This window comes from Peromyscus maniculatus, chromosome 8 (assembly GCF_049852395.1).
Source record: "Peromyscus maniculatus bairdii isolate BWxNUB_F1_BW_parent chromosome 8, HU_Pman_BW_mat_3.1, whole genome shotgun sequence".
Lineage (NCBI taxonomy): Eukaryota > Metazoa > Chordata > Mammalia > Rodentia > Cricetidae > Peromyscus > Peromyscus maniculatus.
In genome coordinates, this window is record NC_134859.1 from 81,030,375 (window position 1) to 81,043,718 (window position 13,344).

The window sequence follows — 13,344 nt, forward strand, 5'->3', positions numbered from 1 at the left end:
TCGGCTTCTTGTCAAAGTGCTTTTTTGCTTTTTACATAGGAACTTTGTCATCACTGTCTGCAAGGCCAAGGAAAATGGGCTCCTTTGAAAATGTTCCCCCTCAGATTTAGAACAAAGGTCTCCTTGATGCTCATGCTGTATCCCTAAGATCCGGCTGACAGAAGTACAGCCCACACAGTGAGCTATTTTAAAAAGTGTAAGATATTTTTATGTGGCGAAAGTATGAAGTGGAAGTTATGGATCTCAGGTTATTGGGTAACCCAGGGCAACTCTGACGTGTGTGTGTGTGTGTGTGTGTGTGTGTGTGTGTGTGTGTGTGTGTGTGTGGTGTGTGTGTGAGTGTGTGTGTGTGTGAGAGTGATGTCCTTCCAAGGAGGTTTTAACTTCACCACTCCCCTGTACTCTGACATTGCTTCTTTCTTAGGTTTGGCTCTTCCCTGGTTCTTTGACTTCATGCTTTCAGGTGCACAGATGTATTCAGGAGGAGGATTTTTTGCCAAACTGTATATACTATGAACTCCTTAATTACTAGATAAAAAAAATCAGCCGGGCGTGGTGGCGCACGCCTTTAATCCCAGCACTCGGGAGGCAGAGCCAGGCGGATCTTTGTGAGTTCGAGGCCAGCCTGGGCTACCAAGTGAGTTCCAGGAAAGGCGCAAAGCTACACAGAGAAACCCTGTCTCGAAAAAAACCAAAAAAAAAAAAAAAAAAAAAAAAAAAAAATCTTAAGGTGAAAATAACTAGACATTGGGGTCAAGGTATTAATAGCTAGAATGATAGATAAGAGGGAGAAAAAACAAAAAAAACAAATCCTCATCTCGATTTTTTTTGCCCAGATAACTTAAGCAATATAATCTTTTTAAAACTCTGTATAGATGCACTTGATTAAGAATTCTCTAGAGGTGCTGGAGAGATGGCTCAGAGGTTAAGAGCACTGGCTGCTGCTCATCCAGAGGTTCTGAGTTCATTTCCCAGCCACCACATGGTGGCTCACAACCAGCTATAGTGGGATCTCATGCCCTCTTTTGGCATAAAGGCATACATGCAGATAGAGTACTCATACATAAAATAAATAAATTAAAAAAAAAAAGAATTCTCTAGAGCAACAGTTCTCAATCTATGGGTCACAACCCCTTTCGGTCAAATGGTCAATTCATGGGGGTCACATATCAGATATCCTGCACATCAGAGGTTTACATTACAATTCATAACAGTAACAGAATTACAGTTATGAAATAGCAACAAAATAATTTCATGGTTGGAGGTCACCACAACATGAACTGAATTAAAGGGTTGCAGCATTAGGAAAATCACTGGTCTAGAGCTTTTCAAATCTACAGTCTTAATTGGTTTGAGAGTCTCCATTAGGAACACATTATATTTTTTATAGATGTATTGTGTTTTAAACCTTTAACAAGTAAGAACTCATGCATATGAAACACAAATACAGGTTAACTGGCTATTATATTTTTTAATGGCCTGTACATCAAAGAAAAGACAGAGTTCATGATGAAGTGATGGCAGCTCATATTCGTTGCATTGTGAGCATCTGGATCCAGACAAATGACACTTTTTTCTGACTCCATTCCTAACAAGCTCATTTGCTTAAACTAGCAGATTTTTCCAGATAATTTTATGTTAGGTGCCAATCACCATTCCAAGGATTTCAAGATTATTTTATTTGAGGTGGGTAGGAGGTAACCAGGAGAATTTATTTGTTCCTTTTTTTTAACCATTGGAAGTGGGTCTAGCATTTGAGATCCACAGAAGAAAATAATTAGCACAATTCAGCTAACTTTATTGCATGTGATTTATATTACACTGGGTAATGTCTAACAGTTAAATAATGTATGCATAGCCTTGAGTTACTAAGAAGTATGAATGGTTTTCTTTTTTTTCCTTTAAAACTTTCTCTCAAACCAAAAGAGAAGTTCATTTAATTATTTGCATTTAAATTTGTCTAGAATTTACCTTTTTCTTTATCAGAAAAGTAGCATGTGCTTATCATTATAAATTTCTGAAAGAGCATGCCTTTAATCCCAGCACTTGGGAGGCAGAGCCAGATGGATCTCTGAGTTCAAGGCCAGCCTGGTATACAGTGCAAGATCCAGGACAGGCACCAAAACTACACAGAGAAACCCTGTCTCAAAAAATTAAACAAAATTTTTGGAAAGAATAACAAGGTATCATAAGAAAGAGAAATGATATGGTACTTTAGTCATTTTACATGCTTTGGAGCTGAGTTTAGTACTCCCCACTTAGAATACCAGCACTCTGGTGGCCCAGTTAGGAAGGCTATCCCAAGTTAAAGGCCTGCCTGAACTTCATAGATTGAGCCAGCAACATTATAGAGTGAAAGAAACAAAATCCAAAGCCAAAGCAAAAAAAAGAACACATACACCCCAAACAACGCAGGTAATAACAAATGTTTGGACTTCATATAGCCACTGTTTTTAACCTTGTTTCTGGTGTTGCTGGGGATTGATTTGGGAACATTATGAATCTTAGGCAAGCACTCTACCACAAAGGTACACCCCAGCCCTACAACACAGAGCTCTCCCTCTCCTTTCCTCTCTTCCTCTCTGTACTCTTCCCCTCTCTTAAAGACATGCGTGGCTCAGGCTAGCCTTGAACTTACAACAGTCCTTTTGCTTCAGTCTCCTGAGTGCCATGATTACAGGCATGAGCTACTATACTTGTGTGTGTGTGTGGTTTTTCGAGACAGGGCTTCCCCGTGTAACAGCCTTGGCTGTCCTGGAATACACTCTGTAGACCAGGCTGGCCTCGAACTCACAGAGACCTGCCTGCCTCTGCCTCCAGAATGCTGATATTAAAGGCGTGTGCCACCACTACCCGGCCTTACAACATAGTTTTTAAATACTACATAGTATTTTGTTGTATGGATTTATTTAAAAAAAAAAAAAAAAAAAAGCTCATTCTCTCTTATTTTGGTGCTCTCAAATTATGTCTGTGGTGCTAGGGATTAAACCCAGGGTCTCAGGTGTTAGGCAAGCACTGATATACATACCCTACAGATAATTTTTATCTGAAAAAAAAAAAAAAACCTTTTTTTTTTTTTTCTCTTTTTAAAAACATCAATTGTGTAGTCAGGCAGTGGTGGTGCACACCTTTAATCCCAGCACCCAGGAGGCAGAGGCAGGTGGATCTCTGAGTTCAAGGCCAGTCTGGTCTATAGAATGAGTTCCAGGACAACCAGGGGTACACAGGAAAAACCTGTCTCGGAAAACAAAAGCAACAGCAGCAAAATCAATTGTATTTATTATTATTGAGTGTATATGACATCTGTGTGGTGGTGGTCAACAGATAACGTTGGAGTCAGTTCTGTCTTTCTACCTTGACTTGGGGTCCAGAGGTGGAAATCAGATTATTTATACCGTAAGCACTTAATCCATTAAACCTGTGGTTCTCAGCCTTCCTAACGCTGACCCTTGTGTACAGTTTCACTGCTACTTCCTAACTGTAATTTTGCTACTGTTAGGAGTCATTACATAAATACCTGATATGTTGGATATCTGACATGAGACCCTTGTGAAAGGGTCCTTTGTCCTCTAAAGGGGTCACAACCCACAGGTTGGGAACTGCAGCACTAAGGCACCTCACTGGCTCAGGATTTATTTAAATATTACCCAATTATTTATAGATAGTCTACTATCAATTATTCTTTCTGTGTTTTTTGTTTTTTTAAATATAACTTTGGGCAGGTTTATTTTTTAACTCATTTGAGGTATTTTAGAATAAATTACCTGCTTTAAATTTTTCTTAATTACTTTGATTTATAGGATGAACTTTCTGATATTAGTCAAGGCGGATCTAAAGCTACCACTCCAGCTTCAACAGCAAATTCAGATGTGTCAGCGATTCCTCCTGATACTCCCTCAAAGGATGATAATGAAGGACTTGTAAAAGGCACAGATACACCAAATAAGTCAGAGATAAGCAAACATATAGAAGTACAGGTTGCCCAAGAGACTAGAAATGTATCTACAGGTAAGTGACTCCAAGTTCTTACTAGCAAAATTCTCATTCAGTTAACTTAATACGTATTAAGTATGAGAAAATACATTTCTAGAGGTATTACCTGCTCTAAATATATAAAAGAAAGAGATCATTTGTTATTTTTAATTTTAAGTAAGTTTGAAAGAAGTAACGCCTATGCAAAGTTTTGGAGAGAAAAATATTAGTGACTAAGAAAAGGGCTTAAAGACACTAAGGTACCATTTCCTGTTGTTCTCTACCTCTATTGTGTTCCATCCCCTTACATAGGTCTGTTTGCTTATGATAGAGCCTCACTATGTTGTAGCTTTGAACTAAGTGGTCCTCATGCCTTAGCTTCTGAATATATGGGACTATAGACACGTGCAAACCATGCCAATACCATCACCCCCTTTATTGTTTGTTTGCTTGCTTGCTTTTTTGAAATAGTATCATGTATCCTAGGCTGGCCTCAAGATCACTATGTGGCCAGGCGTGACATTTATTCAACTCCTGAATCTCTTGCCTCTACTTCCCATGTACTGAGATTACAGGCATGAACCACTGTCTTGGGCAGTTGGCATCCCCCTTGTCTTGGTTGGGGTTTTTTATTGTTGTGAAGAGACACCATGACTGTGGCAACTCTTATAAATAAAAATGTTTAATTGAGGTGGCTTGCTTACAGTTTCAGAGGTTCTGTACATTATTATCAGAATGGGGAGCATGACAACATGCAGGTAGATCTGGTGCTGGAGCTGAGAGTCCTCCATCTTGACTCAACACAACAGGAAGTGGACTGACTGTCACACTGAGAGAAGCTCTCCCCTCCCCCCCCAAGTGACACCCTTCTTCCAACAAGGCCACACTTCCTAAAAGTGCCACTCCCTTTGAGGACCAGTTTCTTTCAAACCACCACACCCCCTAAATAGGAATAGTTATCAGTCCCTATGATATGTTGTTGTATTATGTGTCCTAGAACTATAGATGAAAACACTAGTGTTGGTTACTTAACTAGTTCTGGAGATTGACTGTTAACTCAGTATGTGACATTGTCTAACCTCATGTTTCCTAGAACACAACCTTGAGAGTTTTCAAAAATACTCATTCAGTAGTTGTATTTAAAACCATAAAGGCAAGAGAGTTTTCATACATATATAGAATACATGCATTTATTTCATTATTTCTACCCTTAGACTCTGCTGAAAATGAGGAGAAATCAGAGGTTCAAGCAATCATTGAATCCACTCCTGAATTGGATATGGACAAAGACCTCAGTGGATATAAAGGTTCAAGGTACTGAAAAAGTCACATTCTGTGATTCTCTTTCTTTTTTTTTGTCATTCTAACTGGCATTCTGACCTTGTTTCTGACTAAACAAGATCAGTTCATATTGTGCTAAAGAAACATTAGTACTGTAAAATTCAGTTTCTGCCTTTGAAGCTGCATATTGTTCGTGTTTTAAATTTTGGGAGAAATTCATCTGGCAGCATTAGGAATTAGGACATAAGGGAGGATGGTGTTTTTGTCTGTGTTGCTGCAACAGTAGATACTGATTTGTGTCTAAAGAACAGAGATTTATTTTCTCATAATTCTCAAGCTAGGAAGTCCAAGATCAAGGCCGTGCTGGTTCAGTTTTCCAGTGTGGGCTGTTCTTTATTTCCAAGATGATGTCTTCTTGCTGGATTCCTAGGAGGAGTGTGGTGATGTGTTTGTAATCTAAGAACTAAAGCTTGGCTGAAGATCAGAGGACAGAGCCAGCCACAGAGTTAGCCACAGAGGTCAGGCAGTGGTGGCACACACCTTTAATCCTAGCACTGAGGAGGCAGAGACAGAGATCTGTTTGGATTTCTGTGAATTCAAGGCTACACTGGGCTACATGAGATTAATTCAGTCTAAAAGAGAAACAGCCAGGCAGTGGTAGCACACACCTTTAATTCCAGTACTTGGGATCACATACCTTTAATCCCAGCAGTAGAAAGATTGAGATATGGCTGGACAGAGAAAGGAATATAAGGAGGGAGGAGACAGGAATTCCCTCTCTTGCAGAGGCTCTGTCAGGCTGAGGAGTGTAGCTTGCTCTTCTCTGATCTTTCAGGTTTCACTCTAATATCTGGCTCCAGTTTTTTTTTTTTTTTTGGTTTTTTCGAGACAGGGTTTCTCTGTGTAGTTTTGCGCCTTTCCTGGAGCTCACTTGGTAGCCCAGGCTGGCCTCGAACTCACAGCGATCCGCCTGGCTCTGCCTCCCGAGTGCTGGGATTAAAGGCGTGCGCCACCACCGCCCGGCTTTTTTTTTTTTTTTTTTTTTAAACGATTCATACAATAGCATCTTTAATTTCTTTCTTTTTTTTTTTTTTTTTTCTAAGATTTATTTATTTATTATGTATACAGAGGAGGGCGCCAGATCTCATTACAGATGGTTCTGAGCCACCATGTGGTTGCTGGGAATTGAACTCAGGACCTCTGGAAGAGCAGTCAGTGCTCTTAACCTCTGAGCCATCTTTCCAGCCCCCAGTTTTTTATTATAAGATCATTTAGGATTCTTGCAATAGAGGAGAGGATGCAGTATCCTTTAATGGTGGAAGGCAGAAGAACAGAGTAGCTTAGTGCTGTATGTAAAGTGTCTCTTCCAAGGGGCCTTACCTCAGTCTCACAAGAGAGGAGCCCTTATGGCCTAATCATCCCCATATAGCTCCCCACCCCTTCCTAATAACACTGGAGTCATCTGGTTCTGGAGAAGACATAGTCTCATGATAGCAGATGAAGGAGGAAAGAGCCAAGAAGTAATTCCTGCAGCCTAAGGAAACAAAGAGGAGAAGTGAAGGAAGTAAAAATTTGAACAAAGTTTGTTTGTTTGTTTGTTTTTTCTTACAAATGAGGAAGAAGAGAATGTATTCTGTTTAGAACTGCAATGATTTCATTATTAGGGAACTGAGTCTCATTTTAGTGGGAAGGTTGTTTAATGATAGCAGGAGAATGGCCAGGCACTCTTATAATGTCAAGGTTATGCAAAATATATTGATTAGAGCTGAGTTTTGAGTTTCCTAAATAATTTACCTTTAATGAATAATAGCCATTGTCTTAGTTAGGATTTCTAGTGCTGTGAAGAGACACCATGACCACAGCAGCTCTTATAAAGGAAAACATTTAATTGTGGTGAAAGCTTATAGTTTCAGAGGCTACTTTCATCCTGGTGGGACATGGAGGCTTGCAGACAGACATGGTGCTGGAGCTGAAAATTATACATCTTGCAAGCAACAGAAAGTGAACTGTCTCGTGGGGCATGATTTGAACATATATGAGACCTCAAAGCCTGCCTCCACAGTGACACACTTCCTCTAACAAGACCACACCTACTCCAACAAGGCTACACCTCTTAACAGTGCCACTCCCTTTGAGGGCCATTTTCTTTCAAACCACCACAGCCATAAAGATGCATCATTTATTAATCCCTACTAAGCCTTGAGTACTATGAAGTAATGGTTAAATGCATGGACCCCAGGATAAGAATAACCCTAGACAGAGAAAGACTTATGTAGGTTCAAATCTTGCTTCACTGTTCTTTTCTATTACAACAGGGCTAGGGATTGCTCTTAGCACTATCTATCTTTCCATTCTCTGAATTTTATTATATCTTAATTTTAGTTAAATTAGAATTTATTGTTGATATTAGTATGACCATATAAGTATTACAACTTAGCCATAATATAAATTTTCTTTTGGTGCTTTGAATTTTCTTGGAATTGGTGAAATGTTGAGTGGTTAAATTTGTTTCCTTATAGTGTTCCGTGGACTTATCACTAACATTGATAGACAATGAATTTCCTAAGTGTAAGATCATCAATGTGACCAGACCCCAAATCTAGCTGTTTTTCAGAACTCTGCCCCTTGGTCTTCTAGTTCCTTTCTCATGTAGACCGTGGTGTTTACCTAGTTCTGCTGTTTCAGACCTTCTCTACAGAGAAACAGAACGCCAAGGCCCTTTGTTATGTGCTAGCACAGGCTGTACAGGAGTTTCCCAAAAGTAGAGTTCCATGCATAATGTATTTGAGTCTTTTATGCATTTTTTGGCTTCTTTATCCCCTATATAAGGTGACCTATAACTTCAGTATTATTTTTCGCTACCAGGCAAAGTTACTAAAACTTACTGTAATGCAAAGGGAGGGGTGAATGGGGCTTGCATGAAAGACCTGGCAAGGTACCACATACACTTAGGACATTGACTGGCCCACATTGGTTGTTACTTCCTTTTCTCCTTGGTACTTGGAGACTTCTACTACACTGCCATATGCCTACAATACCTGGGAATATCTTCATATTTACTTCCTGTATCCCATGTCATCTGCTTTTTGGTATATGCCTTTATTTCTACAGAGTTTATTCCTTACTAGCATTCTGGATCTTTAAAGGGTGCATGGGCAGTAATTTTTGAGGACTGAAATTAACAAATATCATTTGTAGACATGCTTCGTAGTTTGGTATTTTGGCTAGATACAGAAGTGCAGGTTAGAAAACACTTTGAGAATTGTGAAGGTTCCTTATCACAGGGTTCAGTTTGGTTGGTTTGGTTTTATGACAGTCTTGCAATATAGCCCTGCCTGGCCTTGCACTGATGATCCTCCTTAATCTTTTAAATTCTGAGATTACAGACAGATGATACCAAGTTCAGTGTCACTTGACATTTTCAGAGATATAGATTCAATTCAAATTTAGACTAAATGAATTTATTCTTACTGCTACCAGAAGACGGCAGCCTTAGAGCCAGTACAGGGGTTAAGGTGAGTTTTTAAGGTGGCCATCAGAAAGGTGTGTATTCAGTTATCCATGGAACCCAAAGCTTGCCAGTAAAATTGTTCTACTTCCCTCAGTTGTTTCTTACTTTCCTGCTATATAGTAATAAAAAAGACCATTATATCCCCTTTCCCATAGCCATAAGCAGGTTTTACAGAAGCCAAGGCAGCATTAATGTCTCATAGCCCATTATCCTATTCTTATCTCACCTGCAGGCCACTAGGATCTCCAGGCATTCCAGAACAAAAGGTCAGCAGCTCTTAAGGGATACCTGGCTCCATATTACGTTTCTTTAGTCATCCCAGGGACCTGTGTAAATTATTCCTCAGCTTTGAGCCCTTTAATGGCTGGGCTAGAGCAGTTCATTTCTGAGCAAGCAAAAACACAGTGCCACCAGGTTAGGGCTGGCTGTTAGGTCCCTATACCTAGATAGTTACCATTTATAGATATTTATTCTGAAAAATTTATGGTCTTTTCTTTTTTGGTTGGAGTCTTTGTTTTCTGTTATTGCTGCCACTGACTACATTGTCCAGTAAGTTCTATTTTGTTATAGTGTTCTCACCACCCCTACCCCTTTGGTTTGGGTTCTCTTTTGTGGTAGAGTAGTTTTTAAATGTCGGCTGCTCTGTGGCTTTTTACACGTGCATAGGTAAATGTATATTTCCTGGTTTCCTGACTGTACATTTAAACTTGATTTCCAAGGGCTAGCAGTTAGCTTAGTAGCAGAATGTTTGCCAGCTATGTATGAGCTCCTGACCTGGATCCTCAGCATTGAGTGGGGACATAGATGTGACTTGATTTCTATTGTTCAGGGAGCTGGTAGTCTCTGTCCCCTGATCTCAGGCAAGTTTCTTAGGGTACACAATATATCACCACATATATCCCATAAGCTATATAACTTTTTAATATATATACCATAAAGTAAAATTTTTACTTTATGTATATATCTCCAACTGTCTCCCGTTAATAATCACTTAGCTTTCTACTGCAAAAAAAAAAAAAAAAAAAAAAAAACACCCAACAACAAAAAGCCAAACACTCTTATGGTAGGTCATCGTAGTACATGCCTTCAATTCCAGAATTTGGGACGTAGAGCCGGAAGTATTCCCAGCCTAGTCTTCCTATGAGTTCCAGGATAACCATAATGAGACCCTGTCTCAGATAAGCAAACTACTACATATTATGATACAGTGCACAGGAGGCTTTGGCAGGTAGAGCCAAATTGCCTCACTGTTGGTGAGAGACAGAGATGCCATGAAGATAGCACTGAGTGAAGAGTTTTATTTGGTGGGGGGAAGAGAGAGGGAGAAAGAAAAAGGGAAAGAGAGAGATTGGGGGTGTGTGCTACCTCTGGTGAGAGGGGGAGGAATGGAGAGTTTTCTCTTAAAGTAGCCTTTACATCAGGACATGCAGGCCAGGTCCCCAAGGGGTGGAATACTAACACTATGACTGTCTTTTACATTCAAAATTGAGTTTGTAGTAAGGTTTTATGAGTTGGAAGGGAGCATGATGTTCATATTTTTTTTCCCTCTAATTTTCTTTCTTTCTTTTTTTTTTAAAGATAGTGTCTTACTACGTATCTTTGGCTGGCCACTCAATATGTGGACCAGGCTGAGCTAGAGCTCATAGTAATCTGCCTGTGCCTCTTGAGTTCTAGGTGCTGAGAATAAAGGCATGTACTCTCATGCCTGACTTCTTGTGGGTTTTATTTTGTGTGTGTGTGTGTGTGTGTGTGTGTGTGTGTGTGTGTGTGTGTGTGTGTGTGTGTGTTTTAGAAAAACAAAAGAAAAAGCCATAAAGCCACGCTAATTTGTACCAGATAGTTCAGAACATCATAGTTAAGATTATTGATTCTATTGAAGCTGTAGCTCAATTGGCAGAGTGCTTATCTAGGAGGCATGAAGCCCTGGGATTGATCCCCAGCACTGTATCAACTAGGAATGGTGGTATAAGTATCATCAGACTTGGGAGTCACAGTCGGTGCCCCAAGTCTGGTCTGGCCACCTCAGTAAGCCAAATAAGAGCCAAACTAAAAGTAGAAAGCAGAAAGGGGGGGACTGATTTATTCAATGTGGCAATATTGGGAGAAGAACAGAGAGACCCAGGGAACCCCCAAGACCTTTTTTGTGGACCTGAAGGCAGATCACAGACCCATCACTGTCTAGGCTTCAGTCTCATCCTGTAAGGTGGCCTGACAAGTTGTTAGAACTGTGTGAAATCTCTTTCAGGGAGACAAGTTGCCCCTCTGGCTGATATTTTTTCCTTTTGGCATGAAATTCCTAGGAAAATTTACATTTCTTGGGGTCTGCTGTCTCAATAGTCTGATAGTCAGATTGGGAGACACAGAGTCTCTTTAGAGTGTCTTCATTTTTGTCAGGCTAGTTACACAAGCCTGTCACTGGAGGATCAGAAGTCCATGGTCATTCTCAGCTACATAGCAAGATTGGGGCCAACCTAGATGACATGAGACCCTGTCATAAAAAAATTGCCTTATTTTGAATTCTTCCACCTATTGCTGAATGATTTTGTCAAATTCCTTAAGCTCTTTAGTTTCCTTATTTATATATTGGGGTAATAGTATCCTATGCCTTGTGGAGTAGCTGTAAGTAAAATAGATAATGTATGTAATACAGACCCAAGTAGCTGCCATTATTTTATGTTTGCTGGGATTTCACAGTAGGGCATAATTCTTTGTATGCTCTGTGGGAGTTCCTTGGAAAACCACTGAGAAATCTTTTTATGTTGATACTTTATAGGAAATGCAAATGTAAGAAATTTCTATGCTGCTTAATCATTAAAAACACATTGTGAGAAAGTCTTTATAATTTGTTGATTTTCCTTTATTGTTTTTATAATAGCACTCCCACCAAAGGCATAGAGAACAAAGCTTTTGATCGAAATACAGAATCTCTCTTTGAAGAACTGTCTTCAGCTGGCTCGGGCATCATTGGAGATGTGGATGAAGGAGCAGATTTACTAGGTATGACAGCTCCTCTTGAGAAGTACCATACTGTTTAAAAATAGATCTCATTAATGACTTCATTGAAAATGTATCTAAAATGTCCTGATGGTACAAGGTTATTGTACTATAGGAATTATTTAGAACGTATTTGTTATCGTAAAAGTTTTAATGAAAAGCATCTTTATATATAGAAATGACAAAAATTGAATTTGCATTTAAATTTATATTTTTAATTCACGTAACACAGTTTATTGAATTGCAGTATTCTAAGAATAGATATTACACATCAGGAACAAAGTGCGGTGTGTATGTGTACATGTATGATTGGTGGGGCAAATAGTTCTTGGCTTATATAAACCTCATTGTATTCTGTTGACCTTAATTAAATAGGCAATATAACTCTTGAAATATTTTTCCATTCCCAGAGCTTTATAATTTACCTCTGTGGGAAATACAGCTATTTTAAAGCTTGTGTTGAGCTAGGGTTGTAGCTCAGTTCCTAGCCACTGTTGCTGTGTCCTCTCCCTCCCCAAACAAACAAACAAACAAACAAAAACAGTTTATGTTGTTGAGCACATAACTAGGGGGACAGGGAAGTACTGTATTCAACTCTTCCACTATAAATTTCCTGGGTTATCTTTGCCAAACTGATCAACCCTTTTATCTGCCTTGACCTATCATTGTGTGTTAATATAGGAGTTGGACTCTTTTTAAGAGTTTGGTAGCCGGGTGGTGGTGGTGCACGCCTTTAATCCCAGCACTTTAAAGGAAGCAGGGGCAGGTGGATCTCTGTGAGTTCAAGGCCAGCCTGGTCTACAGAGTGAGTTCCAGGAAAGGTGCAAAGCTACACAGAGAAACCCTGTCTCGAAAAACAGAGAGAGAGAGGGGGGGGGGGAGGGGAGGAGAGGAGAGGAGAGGAGAGGAGAGGAGAGGAGAGAGTTTGGTAGATGGGTTTGTGGGGGTAAAACCAGCTAATCTCTTCTGCGTATCAGTTAAGTTTGATTGAAACATCCCTCCCTCAGCTGGTAGTGGTGGTGCATGCTTTTAATCCTCTGCCTAGGAAGGCAGAGGCAGGTGGATCTCTGTGAGGCTAGCCTGGTCTACAGGGAAAGTTCTGAAAGCCAGGGCTACACAGAGGAACTATGTCTTGAAAAACCAAAAAGAAAGAGCCCTCCTCTACATTTTTGTTTGTTTACTGTCTCTGATGTCATTTATTCAACAATATTAGAGTTGAATGGTTTGCAGAAGATATTATATGGTATATGAAAACAAAATAATTACCATTGGTCCCATTAGAGTAAAAATTTACCAGCCTGTCCTCTGTAGAATCCCTTAAGGTTCCTTTCAGCAAGAATTATTTGATTCTGGTTCGTGTGAATTAGTTTTAACATATCTTCCTTGTAGTTTAACACTGTGTAGCAATTGAAAACCATAGAATTTTCAACTTTTTGTTTTGAGTGGATACTAGGCTTCAACAACAATAAAGGTTTCTATTACTGTAATCATACTAATGACTATACTGTTCTTAAAAAACTGTGCTTGTCAGGTCTAGGAAATATGGAATGGAGTAGACTGCTTACAATAATTTATGTTACATTTAT

The 13,344-nt window shown here is 39.5% G+C and overlaps 1 protein-coding gene across 11 annotated transcripts in view; it reads left to right on the plus strand.

The window, feature by feature from the left end:
- Spag9 (sperm associated antigen 9) overlaps positions 1-13,344 on the plus strand; it is a 142,545-nt gene that overhangs the window by 83,562 nt on the left and 45,639 nt on the right. For all 11 annotated transcript variants that reach the window (XM_076543169.1, XM_076543171.1, XM_076543166.1 and 8 more), the window contains 3 exons: positions 3,801-4,008; positions 5,187-5,286; positions 11,640-11,761. In XM_076543169.1, coding sequence (XP_076399284.1) covers positions 3,801-4,008; positions 5,187-5,286; positions 11,640-11,761 — 430 coding nt within the window. The remainder of the gene's footprint in view (positions 1-3,800; positions 4,009-5,186; positions 5,287-11,639; positions 11,762-13,344) is intronic.